This window comes from Notamacropus eugenii, chromosome 2, assembly GCF_028372415.1.
Source record: "Notamacropus eugenii isolate mMacEug1 chromosome 2, mMacEug1.pri_v2, whole genome shotgun sequence".
Lineage (NCBI taxonomy): Eukaryota > Metazoa > Chordata > Mammalia > Diprotodontia > Macropodidae > Notamacropus > Notamacropus eugenii.
In genome coordinates, this window is record NC_092873.1 from 425,999,392 (window position 1) to 426,023,386 (window position 23,995).

The window sequence follows — 23,995 nt, forward strand, 5'->3', positions numbered from 1 at the left end:
ATTGATAAAGCTTTTCTTTTAATGTAGCCTATGATAGCACTGGCTTATGGGGTTCCTATACTATACTACTGATTTATAATTAGTTTATAATCCACTAACTGCTATCTAGTCAAGACCCTTCTGTCTCATACTTGTGAAACTGATGTTTCAAACCCAAATGTAAAACTTTACACTTGTACCCCCAAAAGTCATATATTTAAAATTAATTTTATCATTTTAGTTTATATTATTTTGGTCTTAGACTTTATTAAGAGAGATCTATTGTTGAGGTCTAGAAAGGTGATAATTCTACTGTGTTCTGCTCTAGTCATCCTATATCTGGACTGTTGTACTCAGGTACTGCCACATTTTAGGCAATTCAGTCCAATGTTCTGGCCTGTCAAGATTCTTTTGAATCCCAATCCTTGCATCCAAAGTGTTAGTTATCCCCTCCTCACTTCATGGCTTCTGCAATTCTTCTCTCTAGAGAGATAGTAATTTTAGCTATTTGGTGAGAAGGTATTCATTACACCACAATATTATCCTAGGAAATTCTAAAACAAAGATTATTTCTTCAAAAACAAATCCTACCAATTCTAGCATTCTGACACCTTTATATGTTAACAATGCAAATCAGCTAAAATTATTCATTTATTTGTGAGGGGTCCCCAATACTTTGATTATAAACTAATCATGTTAATAAAGAAATAATCATTAAAAATGTTCCTCCTTCAAAATCATTTCTAGTAGGGAGGGGAGGGAAATAGTTAAAAGCCAATATTATCACATCCTCCCCATAGTTCCCAGGAAGCCAAGGACTTCCCTCTTAGTATTCTTTGCCCCACTCCCACCCCTTGCCTGTTCAAAGATTGAAGAATTCTTAGATCTTTCTCAAGATATTTAAATTTGGAGGAGGGGAGAAATGACTAGATCACACTCCGCCCCCCCCCCCCCAAGTTTACAGGCCTGACAAGATGAAATAGTGAGTGTTTTTAACTGAAATGTTGGGAAGCCTAACACACACTTTCAGATCTGATTCCCCTTCTTCCTTGGGCAGCTATGCAATATGGGTTACAGGACTGTTTTTTCTTTTAATAGAAATTATGAAAATGAGAATGTACTTTAAAGAAGTCATTCAAGGACTTCTTTTTTGTTAAGATATTATGAGAACTATAATTTATGGCTCTGAGTGTATTTAACCATAGGAGGAAGGGAGGTTTTAACAAGTCTGAGTAGAGCTATTCAAAAATTTTGTGTGAAAATGAAACTTCTCATAGGCCTTTTTTGGAACTTATCTTCATAGTCAGACTCTTAAAAATACCAATTGTGCATATAGGTGAAAAAGTTTCTGAACATTCTATTTTAAACACATTCTAAGATATTGTGGGGGTGGGGTAGCAACAGGAGATAGCAAATACAATCTCTCACATTAAATTTCTTAGGACTCACTTATGCTATAATAAGGTTTCTAGTCTGACTGCAGCCAATTCTCAATTATTCATAGTAATAGGGGCCCAGGGTATGTGTATAACTGTAATCTACAGAAACTCTGAAATCATCTGTTGGGTACAGACTATATGTAGTAAAAGGGCTAGATACCCTAGTTCTAGAGAAGCTCAGGTCAATTACAATTGTCCTTACAAGATCTGTCTCAGCAAAAAAACCATAAAATCCCTGGATACCCTCCCTTCCATCCTTAATTCTCCAGGAAGTCTCTGAGAAACCCAGAGATTTAATATGGATGGTTGCTTTATTTTCAAAAGTGACAAAATTTCAAATCATCTACTGAATTGGGGGGTGAGGAGAGGGAAGGGAGAAGAGGCAAAAAAAAAAATACAAGAAAATAAAGCTAAGAGGACAAGGGGTATCACCAAATGATACATGAAGTGGTAAGTTAATAGGTCGATGAGAACAAAAATCTACAACCAATTTCACATTTTACAATCCCATGATGATTTGCTAAAGCCTATTCCTTCATTTATTTGGAAAGAACTCAAGTACAATGATAACACGGGTATTTGAGTCTAGCTTCAGACAATGACAAATAGGCTGCTCTACCTAGCAGGTAACAACTTCTCTGAAAGTCCTTCTCCTACTTCTCAAGATGGCTGGGAGGATCAATCAAGGTAGAACTCTCAGAAAATAGTATAAATGCCTTAAATTCAACTTTCAGATACAGTAGAAATTTGGGGATCAGGAATCATCCTTAGATTTAAATTTTACATAGCTAATCAAATTTGCTGAATTCTTAATATTTATACCAATTAATTTCTGAAAATAAACATATCAAAAAGCAATGAAATAGACAACAATCAGCAGAGAGAATGATCTCATTTAGACATAAAAGATATACATTTCATTAAATTAATATCCTTACAACAAAATTTCCACTGAGTTTCTCACCTCCAACTGATAGTCAAAAGTGATTGTTTATTAAACATGGCATTCCAGTTTCTTATCTTTATCAAATATTCTCTCTCCTCTCTCTCTCTCTCTCTCTCATAGTAAATACTGAAATTTCATACTCTAGCCATAATTCCTTATGCTTATGATAATAACTATGGAGGAGGGACAGGGCAAAAGAACGGGGAATAAAGTGGGGAGAGGGGGAAAGAGAATGAGGAAAGGGAGTATATTGTTGTGAGGGACTGCAAAAACTCAAAAGAACAAATAAATGATGCCAAAGGTATTGTACCTGCCTCATTCACTGTCCATTTAGATAAACTTTAGTTACTTTAAAAGGAATATGAATGACTGCCATACAGTAGAAGATCCCTGTCACCTTCCCTCATCATTCCCTCCCATCAGATACAAGACAGAGGGGACCTTATTCACAGAAGATTAAAAATATATATATATGTCAAATATTAGAAAATCTAACTAAAAATTAATGTTTTTACATTTACAAGTTTATTAATACAGCTGCTTAAAGATGGTTTAGGGAAACAGAGTTTAAAAGTCTAATACAATGAAGAACTCAGAAGTTTTTAAATGAGTCTTGGGACACTGTTACCTGACACAGAAAAGAACGACTTTACAAATTAAAACCATCCCTTTCATGTGCAAAAAAACTAATATACAGAACCTCTCAAAACCTTAAATACACTAACGTAGAAAGACATTCAGATTCTATGAAGGCCATTAGGAAATAAAACTCATTTCCTTCTTTAAAAAGTTAGCTAGATTGATTTCAAAGAATTATAACATTACTGATAATTTTTCAAAACTGTTCTTGCTTAATTCTGTTTTACATTTAAGAATAACTGACAAATTTGATTCATGATAATAATGTGATAGAGGTAAGAGAATTAACTGCTTGACAAGAAAAATTTTACTTTTTAAAAAAAGGTACCAAATATTCCAAATGCTACTGCTCACATATTTGAAATTTGAAGTAGGATCTCCTATACGATTCATGCTACAAATTTTAGAACAAGCACTGTATCATAGCAACCCAGCAATCCCACCACAGTGACACGCTGAGGATGCAATCCAAGATTCTAATTTAAGAAACTGGCATGGAATATAGGACATGTCGCTTTTTTTGGCATCACCCCTAGAACGTTAATAACCAAGAGTCTAAAATCAGCTTTTATTTGATACTTTGGTGGATCAGGTTATTATAAAGTAACTTAATGAAAACATTCAGTTCTCAGATATTTTCCATGGTTTTGACTAATATTGAAACTTAGCTTTTTACAGCTTTTTTTTCACAAGAATTCAAAATCATCACAAATGAAAAACTACTGAATCTCACCAATTTGGTAATTAACTTGATGGTACCTAACCATAAGAAAACATGAGGGCAGTGGAATCCCACTGAACAAATCTGCCAGATCATAAATCATTATTTCATTTACTTTCTATTCTAACTTTACTACTATCACAGTATAGGAAGGCCCACTCTATGGTTTGTTTAAAGAAATTAAGCATTCCATATCAGCTGTATTCAAAAACGACTACTGTTAGGTCTTCCAGACCCTGGATCTGCCACCATCATTCAAGAATCTCTCCTTTTGCTCTTGATCTCAAATGAGATACTTGTAAGACTCAAAAACTAGCCCAGTAACTGGCATATATACATAGTAGGTGCTATATAAATGCTTATTCCTTCCCCTTTTAGGGTATGATGTTATTCTATTAGATATCCACTTCCATTATCCTCTGGTTGGTAGGCTTTTAAAGTCCTTTACAACCTGTCCCCAACCTTTTTTTCAGACACAATATTCATTTTCCTCCCTCCCTCATATTCTATATTCAGTTAAACTGACTTCTCTGCTCATCACCCACAGTAATCCATTTCCTTTCCATCTCCCATCTCTGTGCCTTTAAATGGTCCCTGAGGCCTGGAAAACTCTATCCTCTCACCTCTACATCAGAGAATTGTTCTCTTCCTTCTAGAGGCAGTTCGAGCATTACCTTTGACATAAGTTTTTCTTGATTCCTTTCCCACCCACTATCAGTTCCCTCCCTCCCTAGTTACCTGGTAATTTACTACTTTGCTTTAATTTTGTATTTCTTCCCTTTGTACAATTGTCTCCCATGATATAAAATAGGCTCCTTGAGAGTAGTTTCATTGTCACTGTCATCTCCTGAGCTATGAATACCAGTTCCTTGGCACAAACATTACTGTTCTTTCCCTTCCCTTGTCATTTTCCTGGTTGACTTCAGTAGTCTCATTTATGATCTCAGTTCTTTTGTTACCTAAATTCAACTCCCATGTTCTCACAATTCTCCACTCTATTTATGACCAAAGTAGCCATGCCTTCAACCTTATAAGTACTTGAAATTGCCACAGGTCCATGACATTGAAACATGAAATTCAATTCTGAGCCATAGTTCCTATCTTCAGGATAGTAACTAGTTTTACATGGTGCTTCAAAGTCTGCAAAAACATACTTTAGATTACATATATTTGCATATATATATATAAAACATAAAATTTCATTTGAGCCTCACAAAATCCCTGCAATGTATGTATTATGCAAAGTATTGTTATTTCTAATTAGATGCACAATAGATAGAGTACTAGGCTTGGAGTCAGAAAGCTCCAAGTTCAAATCCAGCCTCAAACACTTACCAGTTTAGCTGTGTGACGCTGGGCAAGTCACCTAATCTCTACCAGCCTCAGTTTCTTCAAATGTAAAATAATAACAGCTACCTCCCAGGAGTGATGTGAGGATCAAACGAATTTGTAAGCACTTAGCACAGTGCCTGGCAAACAGTAGATGCTTAATAAATGCTTCTTACTTTCCTCTTTTAGAGATAAACCTGACTCACAGTTACACAACTAGTAAGTTTAATATAAGGGTTTTGAACTCAGGTCTTCCTGACTCTGAGGCCAGCATTCCACAACACGCTCTCCTTCCAGTCCTCAGTACCTAACATGGATAGGGCAGGTAGGTGGTGTAGTGGATAGAGCACCAGTGCAGGAGTCAGGAAGACCTGAGTTTAAATCTCACCTCAGACACTTGACACTCACTAGCTGTGTGATCTTGGGCAAGTCACTTATCCCCAGTTGCCTCATCCTGGGTCATCTCCAGTCATTCTGATGAATATCTGGTCACTGGATTCAGATGGCTCTGGAGGAGAAGTGAGGCTTGGTGACCTGCACAGCTCTCCCTCACTCAAAACAAAGTGCAAGTCATATCATTATTTCTCTGATGGCATGGTCTTCTTCAGCAATGAAGGATGAACACACACACCTAATATGATAGCTTATATACAGCAGTTTCAAAATGCTGATTGAATTAAAATGTAGGACGTGGCAACTGAGCTAGAACTTGAACGTAAAGAAAGATCTAAAAGTGACAGAGATATGGGGGAGGTTGTTCCTCGTATGGGACAATATATACACCAAAGCACAAAGGCAGAGGAAGGAAGAGTGAGATTGGGAAAGGCAAGCCATCCAGTCTCAATCATGAAGATGAATAGCATACAAGAAGGCTAGAAAGACAGATGGAGCAAAACTGTTAAGAGCTTTACTTGTTATTCATTTCTAGCAAAATCTACATTAAATTTATCCATAGAAACTGTTTTAAACTTTCTCTTCTTTCTTCACCTCTAACCATCCACCCCCACCCCAATCACCTGCTTTATTGCCACAGTCTTTATCTTCTCTCTCAGACTCACTGAGATAGGATGCTTATAACTATGCTCTGTCTCTCTCATAGCCTACTGATTCATGTTCTCAGTCAACAAGCATGCTCAGATCTGCCCTCTCCTAAATACTCTTGTATGCTGTGCTGCTCCTTCAGGCTTATCACCCTCTTTTATACTATTCACCACCAAACATCTAGAAAGAATCATTGACTCAACAACTCTACTTCTTTACCATCCGTGGTTCCTGAACATCTTGCAAGCTGGCTTTCCTGTCTATTAATCTACAGAAACCACTTAGCTTTGTGGTCACCAGCGACAGCCTTATTGCTATGTCCAATGGACTCTTTTCATTAATCATTCTCTCTGATATCTCAGCAGCATTTGGCACTGTTGACTGATCTTCTGGAACTCTCTTCTCCCTTGGGTTCCAGGACAATGAATTCATAGTTTCCTTCCAATCTTAAAAGTGGGTGCCACACAAGGTTCTATCATGCGGTTCCCTTATCCACCCTCCTTATACACTGGGAAGAAAGAAATAATCCTAAAATCTCAAGATTTGTAAGAGGCCTCAGTGGTCTGGTAAAAACTGTACCTGAATAGAACTCTCTCTCCTTTTACCAATGACATCCTCAAAACACAGTCATCCTGGCTGCATTAGAAAATTTTCAGGGATGATGAGGCAGAACTAGCTAAACAATTGAATCTAAATGGTAGTCATCAATAGGTGAATGTCAAGGTGTCAAATGTCAATTTATTAGTAAAATCCTCCAGTGATCTGCACTTAGCCCTATGCTGTGAAATATTATTTAACATTGCAAAGATGAAAGGTTTACAGGTGGACAGGCTTGATTTAAGGGATAATTTCCTGTGATAGCTAATATTTTATAATGTCCTTTACAGATTTTTTTTTTTTATTCTCATGTCAAGGTAGGTGATATTGCTATTGCCATTTTATAGACAAAGAAATTGAGTTAAAGTTAATATGACTTAAGAAAGAGCACCTATCAAGTGTCTGAGACAGGATTTGAACTCAGGTCTTCCTGACTCCATTACTCCAAATTGCCTCCCTAAATATTAGGTCTTTCTAAGAGGAAAATGGATTGGTGAGGGAGGTAGCAAATTCCCTTTCATTATATATCTTTAAAGAAAGGTTATTGGGAACACTGAAGAGCATTTTTGTTCTGGACTGAGAGGTGAATTAGCATGAAGGATAGTTTATCAGATTTGGAGTCTTGAAAACCTATGGTTCATATCCCACCTCTAACACTGAACTGTGTGACCATGAATAAGTCACTCAGGCTCTCAGAGACTACGGCAACTCTATTAGTAATACACATATGGGAATAAGTGGTTTGTGACCTGGTCCAACCCAATCAAAAAAAAAATTCTTTGAATTAAAAATTCATGCATAAAGCATTGTGTTTGGTACTGGAAGTACAAAGAAAAAATGAAAAAGTTCATGCCCTCAAGGAGCTTATTTATACTCTATTGAGAGGGATACAACATGTAAAGAGACAAATATATACAATATAATTTCAAAGATAAGATATTTCAGAGTTGAAAAGGACCTTAGATCATTAGAAATAAACATAAAATGTAGTTTTATGGTCACTCACATTTGTGTTTCTTTCTCTTTCATTTGGATTTAGTTCTCAGTCTATCTTGGTTATTAACACTTGCTTTCTAGTTGTTTCAAGCATTCTGTCCTCCACAATGGGGCCTCATAGATTTAGAGCTGAAAGTATCTTCAAGGAGACCTAGTCCATTTCCCTAACTTTACAGATGAGGAAATTGAGGAAGTGCAGTTACTTGCCCAAGATCACAACGAAGTAGTGGCGGAACTCAAACCCAAGTCTTTGACTCAAATTCAGTACTTTTCATTGTTAGCATGGTGATTCATAGATATTAATGGAAAAATATTTATAGGGAAAAATAAGAATACAAATGGACACTGGTTGTTTCATATGTGCCCTGCCAACTCAGAACAAAAAACTGATTATGTATCCTCTGTTACTGGATCTGCTCAAAGATTGATTCTAGATCAACACAAAGTAAACTTGTCACATGATGCCTTTTCTACCAATCTCTGGCAGTTAACAACATTGACTGAACACACATACTGTACACAACCACAGACCACAAAGCAAATTAGTTTCCTGTACACACTCATCAATCATCATAACTTTTTCTCAAGGAACCCCTTGGATGGCTTCACATAACCCTAAAGTTTCACAGAATGAAGTCTAACAAAGGTTGTCTTAATGAAATCAAGGTTCTTTGGATCCAAGTGACAAATTAAACTTCCACCCACCTTCCTCTACCCTATCATTTTTCTGCACTGATTTCTTCAGTATACACATATTGCATTAAATACTCTACTGGGATGTAAAAAGTCTTAAGTATACCCTTCAGGAGCTGACATTTCATTAAAGAATTCACCTGATAAAAAGTCCAGATTTCTAGTTATCACTCCCTTCCTCTACCACTATTCTTTAATTTTTGTCCTTGACCCAAAACTACCCTAAGAGCTGCTCTGTTTTTCCCATAAACTCTTCCTTCTATCCTGCACCAAAAATCCCTGCTCTTAAACAGACAGACTCTCTTACTGCCCCCTTTCCCCTAACCAAACTACTCTAACACATCTGGGACACCATTACTCTCCCTCTCCCAAAAACATTAATTCTTCTTGAGCCTAAGAAATCTGCAGTGATGACCAGAATGAATATTAAGAGAACTACAGAAACCAGAGAAAATACTCTTTAATCTCTCTGGGGTCAAAGGGTGGGGGCAGGAAGCTGTTCTTCATTCATTTCAATCATGTTCGCCTCTTTGTGACCCCATTTGGGTTTTTCTCAGCAAAGATACTGAAGTGGTTTGCCATTTCCTTCTCCAGCTCATTTTACAGATGAGGAAACTGAGGCAAACAGGGTTAAGAGACTTGCCCAGGGTTACACAGCTATTAAGTGTCTGAGGCCAAATTTGAACTCAGGAAAATGAGTCTTCCAGACTTCCAGCCTAACATTCTATCCACCAAGCCATCTAGTTGCCCTGCAAGGTGGAATAGGAATCCTTAAATACAACATTTTGAAACCTAATATACCAACATTTTGAAAAATCATGACAGTTCATTTAACATATTTAAATTAACTTACTAGAAATAGTATACCAAAGGATAACTTATTCATGAGTGGAATGACTACTAAATAAGAATTTAACAGGTTTTTTTATTCTATATGAGAGAAAGTTGAAATTCAGGGAATTAAAAAGGAAGAAAGAGAAAGGGAAAAAGTGAACAAGCTATCTCAGATTCTACAAAGAGACTGTCTTCTTCACAAAAATAGAAAAATGTGACCCTAGAAATATATGTTCTAGATTCTTACTGACAGATCAATAAGTATAGAAAGAAAATTTTATGTTGAATTCATAGGAATCAGTCACAAAGTAGATTACTTCCCACCTTTGTCTCTTCAGCTTAAAAATGGTCTTTAAAAAGTCAAGCCAGGGGTCCAACTTCAATGTAAAGAAAGTAAGGCCTTTTTAGAAACAGTAAATTGACATGGATTGCAAAATATGTGAATATAGGATAATTAAAATAAATGCCTCAGTTTATGTTCACATAAAAAAATCATTCTTCTTGAAATAAAGATCTGCTACTATAGTTAAAAGACATTACTCCAGTGGCAAAATGGTTATTAACATCTTCTAGGAAATATTTTTTCCATTGATTTATGGAATTTGAGATCAAAGTAATAGCATCATGAATTTTGAGTAGAAAAGGATCTTAGAGGCCATGGAGCCCAGTTCCATTTTACAGATGAACAAACAGAAAGAGTGATCACCTAGTTACTAAGTATCTAAGGCAGGGTAGGATTTGAACCTGTTTCTTCATGACTCCCAATTAACACTACTACTCCAACACTGCCTCTGAAAGAATTAGTTCAGTATTTCCTAAAGAGAAATAAGCCCTCTTCCATATATTTGATATTTTACTTTTAGAAATAGTATCTGTAAGAATAAGCTTTCTCAATTGCAATTTTTAAAAAAAGTATCAGTACAATTTTATTACAAAGTAACCATGGAAAAGTAGATCTACTCAAATAAGAGAAGGCCTAAAGTTCCCAAAAAAGTTACTAGTGTTCTGACAGGAAAAAAACTTTCCCTTAGTTATTATTACATTGTTGCCATCTTGGCTATATTATAACATTATAGCCTTTGGTTACAAAGCTACAAAAATTCTGTGCTCAATACACTATAGACAGTAAGAAGACTGGATCCAATACGAATTGTATTTCAGGCCCCTCACTTTCATCCTTTTATTACTCCTTAACTGACTTCCTACAAAACCCACAGCTGCTGTTCCAAATTTTCTTTTCTCCTCATCTCCTACAAACACATTCCCAATCTCTCCTTTCATTATCTCACCTTCTACTTTACTAAGAAAAAAACTCAAGACATTCATCCCAAGATCCTTTTTCCTTGTTCTCAACCTTAGTAAAACTCCTCAACAATACCCCCCCCCAGCTGTCTCTTACTTTGTTACAGTTTCTAAAAGAGGGTGGACCTTGATTCTATTCCACCTCTTCTCTGAGACGCTGTCTCTTCAACCACCATCCCTCTCATCTTCTGCCTCTTCCCACCTACTGATGAATTCCCTGCTTCGTACAAATATGTCCAATTCTCTCTCATCCTTAAAAATACAAATCAAAACAAAATCCTTCACTTGACCCTAATCATTATACCAAGCCACTGTACCCTTTTCCAGCTAAATGGGTAAGAAAAGTCACCTAAAAACCTGGGAACACAGATAAACAGATGCAAAGTGAGGTGAGAACCTGGAGAATATTATATACATTAACAACAATATTGTAACAACGATCAACTGTGAAAGACTTAGCTATTCTAATCAAGACAATGATCTAGAACAATTCTTAAGGACTCACGATGAAAAATACTATTCACTTCTAGAAAGAGAACTGATCAATTCAGAATGTAGATTAAAATATTTTTCCCTTTATTTTTCTTGCCCCCTCCTTTTTTTGCAACATGAATAATATAGAAATGTTTTGCATGATTTCACATATACAACTGATATCACATTGCTCGCCTTCCTTCTCAATGGATGGTGGAGAAACGGAAGGAGAAAATTTGGAACTAGCAATTTAAAAAAAAAGAATGTCTAAAATAAATAAATTTATTTTTAAGTTAAAAAAAGTCGTCTATACTTGTCTCCTTTTCTTTCTTCCCATTCACATCTCAACCCTTTGCAATGGGACTCCCACTATCATCACTCAATTACTGTTTTCTCCAAAGTTTTTCAATGATCTCTTTACTGTTAAATTCCAATAGCTTTTACTCAGGTCTTTGTCTCTCTGAACCATCAAAGTCAGTCAATAAACATTTATTAAGTACTACTATGCAACAGATGAGGACAAGTAGGCAGCACAGTGAACAGAGTATTAAGTCAGAAAGACCCAAGTTCAAATCTAGCCTTAGACACTGGGCAAGACCATGGGCAAGTCACTTAACCCTGTTTGCTTCAGTTCCCTCATCTGTAAAATGCATCAAAAAGAAAATGGCATACCACTCCAGTATCTTTGCCAAGAAAACCCCAAATGGGGTCATGAGGAGTCACATATGACTGAAATGACAGAAAAACAATATGTACCAAACACTGTAGTAAGTACTAGGGAAATAAAAAAAGGTAAGACACAATACCTATCCCTCAGGGAGCTCACAATCTAATGGGGTAGGTAATATTCAAGTAACTTATAAGCTTGTAAACAAGCTATGTACTAGGTAAATAGGAAATAATTAACAGAGGGAAGGTACTAGAAAGAGAGACTGAAAAAAAAAGAAAGAGAGACTGGAAAAGGCTTCTTATAGAATGTGGGATTTTAGTTGGGACTTGAAGGAAGCCAGGGAAGCCAGCGATGGAGACGAGGGAGAGCATTCCAGAAATTGAGGATAGCCCGTGAAAATGTTCGAAGTGTCTGGTTCAAGGAGGCCAGGTCATTGGATCAAAAAGGCAGGGTGTAGAATATAAGAAGCCTGGACAGGTGGGGGAGGGGAGAAAACACCAAACAGAGGATTAGATAATTAATCCTGAAGGAGATAGGGAGGCACTTATGTTTACTGGGGGGCTAGGGGGGAGGGAGGGAAGGAATGACCTAGTCAGACCTGAGCTTTTGAAAGATAACTTGCCTTGTACCACAAAGCTCTGTCCCTGGCATCTTCTATTGCTAAACCTAAGTGATTTCATCAGGTCCGTTAGATATCAAGATCCATATAAATATAGACCTGTAGCTATCATTATATCTAGATAGATATCCAGCCTGGTTTCTCTCTTGACTGCCTGCTGAATATATCCATCTGCATGGCCTATAGGCATCTCAAATTCATGTCCAAAATGGAACTGGTATTTCCCCCCTTCCTAAGTATTTACCTGTCATTCTTCCAATTACCTAGTCACAAACTCAGGGCTATCTTAGCCCCTTCATCCTCTTCCGCTTCTCCACCAAATCCAATCAGTTTGTCTAGTTCTTCTTGACTATCTCTACATCTCTTGCATCCATCTTCAAACAACATGATTACTCCTCTAGTTGAGGAACTTATCACCTCTCCCCTGGATGACCAAAATGGGTTTTCTCCTTGATCTTCTAATTTCTATTCCATTCTCCAACAGATCTTCCACATGGCTACCAAAAAAAATCTTCCTAAAGCACAAGTTTCACAATATCCTCCATAGTTCAATAATTTTTAGTGGTGCTCCAAAACAGTACCTTCCCTCTGTTGCTTATTTCCAAGTTGTCCTGTTTGCACATGGTTGTTTGTTGTTTCTCTGATTGGACTATGAGCTCCTGGAGAACAGGTAACATCTTTTCCCTTTCTTTATAGCCCCAGTACTTAGCACAGTGCCTGGTGTACAGTAAGCACTTTAAATTTCTGACAGCACAAATTCTTGAACTTGGACTTTAAAATTTGAATTCCTTCACAATTTGGCTCCAATGGACCCTTCTAGACTTATTTTATACATTATGTTCCAGCCCAATAGGTCTACTTTTCTCAGAACTTCATATGTTATCTACCACATTCCACATATCCCACATGTGGGACACTGCTACCCCTCATGCTTAGATACACTCATCTTTACCTCTTAGAATCTCTAGTTTCCTTCAAGGGTCAATTCATGGGCCACCTCCAATTGACACCATTCATAATTCCTCACTCCCTCTCCCTCCTCCTCTTTCTTTCCCTAGTGTCTCTCTCTCTCTCTCTCTCTCTCTCTCTCTCTCTCTCTCTCTCTCTCTCTATCTGTCTCTCTCTTTCTATCTGTCTCTCTCTCTCTCTGTCTTTCTCTCTCTCTCTCTCTCTCTCACACACACACACACACACACACACACACACACACACACTCACACACACAAACTGTCAGTGCTAATTTTTCACATTATCCTGCACTTATGTTCTATGCTCCCAAACCCCCACAGAATATAAACTTCTGAAGGGGAGTTAACTTTTCATTTAGCCTTTTTACCTCTAGCACCAAACAAGCATGGTATCTTAAACACTGTAAGCACTCAATACTTTCTGGAAACAAGTCAGTAGCAGATCACTGACTCATGTATACTTATACTGAGTCCAGGAATCAATCTCCTACCACCAATCTAGAGAACCAGTCAGCTTACAGTCACTACTTTCTTCACCCCTTTCTCCCTTCCCCCACCTTCTATCCCAACAAAAGTTAAAATCATAGAAATGGAATCTTAAGAGTTAAAAGAGCCCTTGGAGGTTACTTAATCCACTCTCAATCTAAAACAGGAATCTCTCCCTCCACCCACCCCCCAAGAACATCTCTGTGAAGTCACCATCCAATTTCTACTTAAATACCTATTTGTGTGGTGGAAAAAATAGTAGTCAGACTAGAAGCATGACATGGTCCACAGGAACCAGTTTCCTGTCCCCCACTCACCCACCCGTTCAACCAGTAGAGTATGGAAGAAGAGAAAATCAAAACATCTTTGAATTTAATGTCTTTCTAATTTGTCTTTTGGGCTCCCACCTAGAGTCCTTCTGATACTGCGTTATGTTTCTGCAAGACAGCAGTCAAAGCTACAACTCAATCCATTTAATTTTCCCAAATCAAAATTCTTAGTTATTGATGACTAAATTCAGTGGCTCTTAATTTGCCAGGTGACCCTAGTCAAAACACATGAACATCTGTCTTATTTCTCATTTTAAAACTGAATAATGTCTTCTCTTATAAAACAGTTTTGATTATAAAACTCAGGTTATTTCAACATGGAAAAAAGTAAATATATAGGTAAACAAAATAAATCAAGACCAAAATGGAGACACAAAATATCTTAACTATAATTTGGGGTAAGAAAAATTTCAAAGATATTTACAAAATAGAGATCCATATGTAATAATGAAAATATACTGGGTCTAGACATCTCATTTGATGGTGCCTCAGTAATAAATATTTCTTATGTTCATTATTATATCATAGAAAAGAAGCCATTCAATTTACATTACTGTTGGAAATGCAAATGCTCTTCATTTTCATGCTGCTATGATTTCAACAACAACTCTAAAGGATAAAATCAATACAGATTATAAGACTGATATTTCAGATATAATTAAATCAATAAATGATATTCATAAGAATAAAATTTCCATATAGGTAGATCTTTCTCTCTCTAAAAAAAATACTATCTACCTTCTATTCAGCTGGAAATAGTTTCAAATTTCAAAATTATAATTTTAGTAAATAGATGAGTATCAACCAGAAAGTTTTTTTAAAATACTGAATATATTTGTTACAAATCTAAAGAATCAACCTTGCAAAATTTGAGAAATACACATGCTTTTAAAAAGCATGGTATGGATGAAGGAACCGGGCAGTGAAAAGTGTTGAATTTAGAGTTAGGTGGAAATGCGGGCTCTGCTACTTACTTCCATATTTGACCTTAGGTAAATCTTTCTTTAATCTTTCTAGGCCTCACTCCCCTCACCTGTAAAATGAGGGTGGCTGGACTAGATGGCCTCTAAGGTTCCTTCTAGTTCTAAAGTTACAATTCTATGCTAAGATCTTATTTACAACTTTGCTTATGTTGTACCTCCAGTTATATTTCAAAAAAGCATAACTTACAGAACAAGATATTACTATATTATGGTTTCAAAAGGGAAAGAAAAGCACATCGAGTTTCAAAACCTTGAACCAATTTCCCCACTTTGATCCTGAAAGTACAATTAAAAAATAGTAGATCCTATTCTGCTATAAGTTACACTTTACTTTTATCTTGAACAGATGTTCTTTGTAATAAACAATAAATACCTATTTTTAGGAGAGTTACTTCAGTTAGCTGCTTAATAGACATGCAATCAATGAAAGAAATATCCTGTTTTGCTAATTCAGGCAAGGATAAGAAACTTTCTCTATTCTGACCCATTTGTCATATGTCTTAAAGACAGGAACAAAGTGGACTTTGAATAACAATCTAATCTTTTCTTTGATTAGGAAAGAAGAGCTTTGAACTATTGTTACAATTCAAACTTTACAACATATTACAAACATAACATATGATTTAAGCAGAGATTTGTTATTCCTATGTTCTACCTACCACCATAAATATCTACTATCCAAAAAAAAAAATAAAAGATTAGTATAAAAACTTAATAATAAATCTTTTTTAGCTGAATCTCTGGATCTACTACCTAAGATAAAATTTGTAGAGTGCCTGAGTTCACAGATTTAAAACCTTCTTTTCCAAAGATCTTGAAAACTATTTTTATTAAATAAGAAAATACATTTTTATTGACAAGTAAAATTATTGAATCAATTTTCAAGTTATATCTGAAATAACAAAGTATGCTAGTAATGCTACTGTGGATGCAACTAACAGCATCATTCCACCAGGAGGAGTTTGTTCCCAAGAAATTTTTCATTCACCTTAAGTATCCAAGTCAGTAATAGAACCATGACTTTGAATCTGTGAATATGTCATTTCACAGCAATAAAAAAAAAACTGCATGGAGACTGTGCATCAAAGTTTATCTTTGGAAAACTTGCTTGATATTAGAAAGTCTCTAAAATTCTTTGTTATTTTCCTCCCCTCCAAAATACATGTGAAATATTACACTATTTCCTTCAGAAAAGAGAGTTCAAAAGATATGCATAATGAGTAGGGCTTCAAACTGCTTATTAGTCCGTATCCTGCACAGACAAGTAAAGCCCATTTTGCATAAGCCTAGCCTGTCATATAAAACTTAAGAGAAAATGCACTCAGTTTTTGTTACATAATGGTGAACTTACTACAAGTGATTATATATTTTAACTCTGCTCTTTCTGTTCTCCCAAGAACATTCTGACAAATAAAGAATTCACTTTAAATATGACAAATCAGTGCATACTGCTCTAGTCAGTCTAATCATAAATATATGATACACATTCAGAATCAAATTTACCACAACACAAATAAAGTATTTGCCTAACAAAGGTGCTCTATCCTTTTTCAGCCACGACGAAACAAATCAATCCTTATCAATATCACTGGCCACTTATCTCAGACAGAGAACCAAGGAGTCAACAATCTCTTACTTTAAATCTGGACTCAAGTAACATAAACCTGGACTTCATTTTCTTAATATCATCAAGAATTTAAGTGCTTGACTTTACCTCAAGGATGGTGATTTCAGTGGAAATACATACTCCTTCCACCAACACAGTTTCTAGTCTGATTTTTAAAAGACAAAAAATACAACACTATTGTTGGGTAATACTGGAAGTCTTTTCACTTTAGTAGGAAATACTGGAGCATAACTCAATTATCATAACCGTTTCAAAACCCCATGATTACACCCTTCACATCACAATGAGATGCTGAGAGGTGACTTCAGTAGAGGTTTGGTTTTAAACACTAAAACTTATTGATGTTCATTGGGTTTTTTCCAAGGTATTCTTTATTTAGACCTTGAATAAAGATCCCTCAGGGGTATAGTAGCATCAAAGACAATGAAGAGAGTGAAAAAACTTTGGGGAGAGGGGATAAAACTTGATAAAACTACCAAAACAGGTAGTTTTATAAATGAAATATTCAACTTGTCTATGTGAAATCAACTGATGATAACAGTACATGAGAATTGCCTGCTATATCCAATAGGTTAAAATGTGTTGCAGAACATTATAAAAAGAACTATGTGATCCAACAGTAGAAGACCTGGTTCCTACTTTCAAGAAGTTGAGGAGGTTGGTACATGCCATTTGAACCAGGTGATAGATTTACTATGTTGGTGGAAGAAATGTCTAAAAAGATGAAACTAAGGATCTTTCAGTCAAAGTAAGGAAACAAAATGAATACTCCAATTCATTCAATAAAACAAGAATATGTTTACAGAGCAACAAATGCAAAAAGTTTAACTGAAGGTAAAGGACTCTAGGTCTCACATCTTTCAAACTAGACCAATAGAAAACTTAAAAACTAAATATGATCATGATGTGACAAAAATACACTGATAAGAAGTACATTTCAAAAACTCTTGTAGAAATGATCACTGGTGGTGAGTTTTTGTTTGCTTTAATTTCTTTAGTATTATATAGTCAGGGAAAGGGTCTTGGGTCTGGTTTCAGCTTGCACCCTCTTCCTTATTCTGCTAATGTGGATCAAATGAGATATGAAGACATATTGTGGGGAGGGGTGACAGGAAGAATTATATGTATTTGTATAACACAACAGTTAAGTTCCATAAGAGGAACTTTATCTATTTAACATCTAATATGCCACAGACTCTTATTGGATAATGATCACAGATAAATTTGTGATATTAAAATTGTTTTGAATATGTGACAAAAAACCAGTTCCATTCCAAGAGAATGAGTTAGTTCCATAGTCACTGCACCTTACATAGTTTAAAAAAAAAAAAAGCTGAAGTCAGTTGAGATTCTACCATCTGGCCTCTCCTAGCCCTGACTCTACCAAACCTCATGAGCTAAAAATAACTAACATGACTGCCAAATGAAAAAAAAGTTGGATTTTTTTCTTAAACCCTAAGAAGTAGAGGCAAAAAAAACAAAACAAAACAAAACAAAACCAAGGGTTGGGATCACTTCCACCACATCAAAGCTGAGAGCTAGCAAAAGCTCTCCTTATTTCAAAAACTAGCATGTAAGTAGCTAATGAACCACATGGAATACAGGAGGTTTGGTAGAGAATAGTAAAAGTAATAGAAACAGCAAATATGCTATAATCACCAACAACAAAAAATGACATATGTGTCAAAAGAGGTTAAGATCAATAGGAAAATATCTTAGTTATGGACATAAGCTATTCTATAAATGAAATAATGAACCTTATCTCTCTCATACACTTGAAAATCATTTCAAAGCTAATAAAAAATTAAGTATAATTCCACAAGTTTCTCCATTATTCTTAATTAATCAAAGTAAATCCTGTCAGCAAGCAATAATTTCAGTCCCAAAATGATAATACTTCATTACATTAGCTCCTATGGTAGGATGGGGGTGGATGAGTAGAATGATAAATTTCAGAAGAAGAAGCTGAAGTTCAAAGACAACTTGTCTGAGATGACATTGAAACACTTGGGGGGGGGGGGGGAAGGAAAGCAAAAAAAAAAGAAAAGAAAAGAAAACTTATAGAGACAGGAATGAAGTCTCTCACTGCCCAGGCTAGCTAACCTGCTGTTTCTCAAAGTAAATTTTTATTTCTAATGTGATTTGTTCTATTCAATTAGACATTTACAAGATAATTCTCATCAAGGAATGGAAAGGGCAATGAACTGGAAAAAGAGAAATTTGATCCTAAATTGGCATGTACAAGACCGAAAGACTTAAATAGAAAAGTCTGTGTGTGAAGACTAGCAACAAAGACTATATTTAGGAGTACTTTTAGATCTATATTCTAATAAACAAAAACCACTATGTTCTAGGGACATGGCAGATCTTCAAGAACAAGCTTCTAACATGATCAAATTAAAGAACAAACATGTATGTATACATGTGAGTGTGCATATATATATGCACATATATCCATTTATAAAAAAATTTTTTAAAAAACAGACAAAATGTAAACATTCCTATTCTTTAACATTACAGTAATTTAAATGAATAATTTGGATGAAATAAAACTAAGGTTAGTAGACTATATAAAACTTCAGAAAAAAGTTGAAGGAAGGGTGGGTTGTATATTTGCCAGTAAAATTCTAAGAAAATCTTCCAGATTTCAGGTGATAAGAATATCAGTCTTGGAAGACTGCATTTTCTGGAAGTTTTCTAAAAGTAAGCAGAACATATATAGTCATTATTATAATAAATGCTCTGATCTGCAAGATGGGGGGGAGGGGCAAAATATAGTCTCGGATCGATAGTTGGGCAGGTGCTGTATCCCCAACTTCTACCAGAGCAAGTGACCCTCCAGTGTCCAATTTCTTATTTTATCAATTTCCTTCTACTCCAAGTGCTAAGTCACCATGCTTTTCGTAAGTTTCACCTGCTTTTTTCTTGGCCTGGAAGTGTGGCATTCTTTTTATGAGCTTACTTTTTACCTTACTCATTTCTATGCAGATGTATCTAAAGAATGTGGCATTTGTATGGACAATGTATTTGATTTACAAAAATTCAATGTACATCCAAGTCATATTTTAGAAGTGCTAGGTAAGCTATGTAAATTAACCAGACTTAAGTAATTACATAAATCTGAATCCTTATTTGAGAAGTTATGACAAATTTAAATAACTTATTATTTAAATAAATTACAATGTGAATCCTCTTGAAAAGCAAATAATTTCCTAACATATTTTTGTAAAAGTTTTAAAATAACAAGTCTACTTAAAGCAGGGGTTCTTAATCACCCATCCCCTGGATAAATTTCAGGGGATTGGGGAAAAAATTATATATTTTTACTAACATCTAACTAAAACTCAGCATTTCATTCAATCATTTAAAAATATCCTGAGTTGGAGGTCTACAGGCTTCAAGAGACTATCAAAGGGTTCCATGACACACAAAAGGTTTAGAATCCCAGCCTTAATGGAAGTTACATTTATGTTAATATAGACATTTGTCTGCTATATTTTCATACCTACTCAAGGTTGATCTCCCAACATACCTGATAACAATGTCTGCAATAAAGAATGGAAAACTTTAAGTGGCTCCTTACTCTTAGGTTGGGGAGAAGAGGGGAATTTTTTCCATGGAAAACTAATTACACCTTGTCCTGAAGTAAATTCAAATAAACAAAAAAAAATTGTGTATTATTGCAATGTAAAATTGAATAAGTTTATCCTATTTTATTATTTAGGGTGTCTGGGAGGCTCAAGTGAAACAACAAATGTTTTGAAAAAAAGTTAAGTGCTATACCAATTCAAAGTAGTGGTGGTTTTTAGGCCCCATGTTATTTTTTAAACATTTGCTTACTCTTCAGGATAACAGATTTGCTAAAGACTTACATTTTCCCCATAAAGCACCAAAATCCATTATGGAAATCATTTTACAAAAATGAGCTTCTTATAGAGATAGACTAAAGATTGGATTATTTGGTTAAGTAATCCCTGCACATGGTATACTGGAGAAAGCTAGCTGGCACCCTGCCAACACTGGGCCTACGTGAACAAAGTTGTAACATGAGCAGGTTGGTACAAACACATGACAGTTTCTGAATGCATATGTATACTTATTTCACTTTTATAGTAGGATAAAATCTGAGGGCACAGAGGAATATGCAATTTCCCACATATACTACCATCTTCTCTTTCTTTGTTTATTAGGAATATATCTACGCATATGAGAAAATCAGTAGCACTCAACCATGGGGAAAAATATTGTATTTGGGTACCTACAATGCCATACACGAATTTTTCACATTAATTAAGCACAAGTAACGCTAATTGAAGCAATCGGTTAAAATGTGCTTTCCTAGCACTTTCGAAATTCTATTAAAATTAACCTAGTTTTCCTCATAGGTGTAAAAAGAGCAAAGAAAGGTTAAATTTGCATATGCTCATTTGGTTAAATAAATAGCACTTTTCTAAGGAATGTTTGTTTTCCAAAAGGTGATATTCACTAAAAAGTCCAAGAGCCAAACATACATTAACTGCAACATTTATCGCTACAACACTCTAATTTTGTTGTTCCCTTCCACAAAGACCAAACACTAAATAAAATGACTAACTTTCCACTTGTTCAAACTATATGCCATTATAAAGAACACACTTACATTTGACCTTGGGCAGTAAGGTAGCACCAATCAGATGAAATGGAGCAAACATCTCTCCAATTACCTTTCAGGACAGTATGAACAGCAGAAAGGGTTTGGGGGAGGGGGAAGTTATAAAGATAGAGTTCCTTACTTTACAGGATAATTAAGAGCCTTTATTCTCCATTTTTATTTTTTTTATTTAAGTTAAAAAGTAGATATAATACTTAAAAGTCTGAAGTCAATTTATGCTGTACTTTAAACTTGCCTTTAACACAGTGAAATGAAAACTATTTCATACTTTTTCTAACTACAAATCAAATTAATAATTTAGAATTAAAAGGCTTTTTAAAAACCACAACTTTGATTATTTAGGCTAAACAAAGGACCAAACAACTCAAGTTTCTTATAGATGTGAATGACATCACTCTCAAATATTTCTTGGCAATGCCTACTAGTGAGTTGAACTCAAGTGACCAGGATATCTAGGTTCCAATTAATTTTTATTACATATTAAGGAGTAAGCTTAAAGTTGATAGCAGAGGCAACATTTCACAAGTTCCACCTCTATTTAGTTTGATTCTGATTCAGTACCTGCCTTATTTTTCCTAGAAGAATGTCTTCTGTTTAGAGCCTAAGAAGCAGAAACAGTTCTAGAGATTTCATATATACTATAAATGTTTTCTTTGGGGCTTCTTCTTTCAGTCTCTACTAGATTCATACAGCTGGGACCCAGATTGGTTTTAGGAGTGGGCAAAGCAGGGAGAAAAGATTTTAAAATGTACTTTGTGCATTTCATCGTCAAATATATGACTGTGAACCTTTTATTTTTCAGGCCTTGAAAAAAATCTAAGTTTTTACTGAATTTCTTCCATGGTGACTGGCTAGTGTTTGTATCTTTTATTGACTAGTTTTCTAAAACTGTCAAATGGAATCCCACTTCAATCTCAGACAGCATCTTTATCCATTAAATGTCAAAACTATACAAACGCAAAGTATTTCTGTTAAAGAAAGAGGAAAATTACAGTATTTCCCAATAACACCGGGGAAACAACTCCGTCAAAATCTTATAAAGTGAGAGGAAAATCCAATGGGATTGCTAATTTCCTCTGCACAGCTTTGGATAGAATCTCATTCTGAATTGCTGTATTTCAGAATTCTCATTCTGAAAAGCTACAGAACTGGGACAACGCACTCACAGGAAAAAATTATCATAGCACTTTGAAAAGGATTGTCTTCATTATGCCTTTCCCATTTTGCCCTCGGTGCATTCGGAGCCCACAGGGGTTGTAAAGTCTTCCTGGTCCCCAGGTTAGGAAAATGCGTTTGTTCTGCATTATCCAGTGAAAAGTTCCACTTGAAATATCTAAGTAATTTCCTAAAGCCCAACTAGGAGGACAGCTGTTTACATCAGCAGGCTTCATCAATATGGCCTCTAGGAGTAATCACTGGGAGGGGGAGTTTGCGTGTGTCTCTATGTGTGCGTGAGTGTGTGTGTATGTGTGTGTGTGTGTCTGTGTGTGTTGCCAGCCTACTCATTACCCTAAAAGTCAAAGGAAAGGCTTAAAGTAGCAGAGAAAAGTGAGGAAACCCGAGGAAAGCTAAAGTCGGAAGAGGAGAAGGAACCGGGGCGGGTGTTAAAGCAAGAAGGAGGCAGATGAGCTTTGGAGAAGTGTGCCTAAGTTTAACCTGAGTTCAAATCCGACCCTCTGGCCATCGAGGGGTCCCAGGTGGAAAAGGGGAACCGAGACCCAGGAGGCTGCAAATTCTGGCTGACGAGAAAGGGAAAGCCGGTGTAACTTTCCCCCCACTCCCCTCCCCCGGAGGCCTTCAATACCAAGGGTGGTTCTGAGATTGGATGGGGAGGAGGAGGTAATTCAGGGACAAAACCACCACCATCTCAGCACCTCCGAGGAAGTGAAGCCTACGCTTCTTGCACTGCACCCCGAGAGCCGGGCACAAGCTGGAGGTGGCGGGAGGGGGAGTGACCGTGTCCAGGAGGAGGAAGGGCGAGCCGGGCCCGGGGGCCAGCGGCGGCGGGGACTGCGGTTACCTTTGAGCTGGGGCAAGGGCTGCAGCTCGGGCAGGTTGCTCTGACAGCGGAACTGCGACGAGCCCTGCGCGCGCTTCTGCCTCAGCGCCTTGCGCACCGATTTCCGGGTGAAGCCGTCCACTTTCTCCGAGGCCGAGATGGCGGTGCTGGCCGGGGACGACGACGACATCGCGGCCGCCGAGCTCGGCAGCTCAGGCTGGCGCTGCATGGAGGCGGCGGCGGCAGTCACGGCAGGAGGAGAAGGAGGAGGAGGAGCGGAAGCCCCCACCTCCCGGCCCCGTTCCCCCTAACTGCCCGCACCCTCCCCGCTTTCGGCTCCCGGGAGAAGGGAAAGCGGCTCCCGCGCCGCTTAAGCGCCCCGTTCCTTGTCTTCTCGCTCCTCCTGCCCCGGGCCGGCCGGCCGCCCTCCGCCTGCCCCCCAGATCTTCAGAGCCCCATCCCGGGCCGGGCTCCCAGCTCCGCACGCGCTCCTCCCGGGCTGCTCCAAGTTGGGGGCTGCGGGCGGAGCTGCAGGGAAGTTCCTCGGAGCGCTGGGAGCAGAGGACTCGGAGAGCCGTCCAGGAGAGCGCCTCAATTGCCGCTGCCGGTGCTCCTGCCGGGAGGCGCCCCCGCCGCGGCCATCCCGGGGCTCCGCACGGCCCGAGCTGCTGCT

The 23,995-nt window shown here is 37.0% G+C and overlaps 1 protein-coding gene across 3 annotated transcripts in view; it reads right to left on the reverse strand.

Moving 5' to 3' along the window:
* PPP2R5A (protein phosphatase 2 regulatory subunit B'alpha) overlaps positions 1–23,634 on the reverse strand; it is an 81,694-nt gene extending 58,060 nt beyond the window's left edge. The window contains exon 1 of one of the 3 annotated variants that reach the window (XM_072647883.1): positions 23,344–23,634. In XM_072647883.1, coding sequence (XP_072503984.1) covers positions 23,344–23,551 — 208 coding nt within the window. In that variant the 5' untranslated portion in view covers positions 23,552–23,634. Of the gene's footprint in view, positions 1–3,357; positions 3,416–4,462; positions 4,635–23,343 lie in introns of those variants that run through there. The other 2 variants (XM_072647884.1, XM_072647885.1) reach the window with 2 other exon arrangements.
* Between the last annotated feature and the right edge of the window lie 361 nt (positions 23,635–23,995).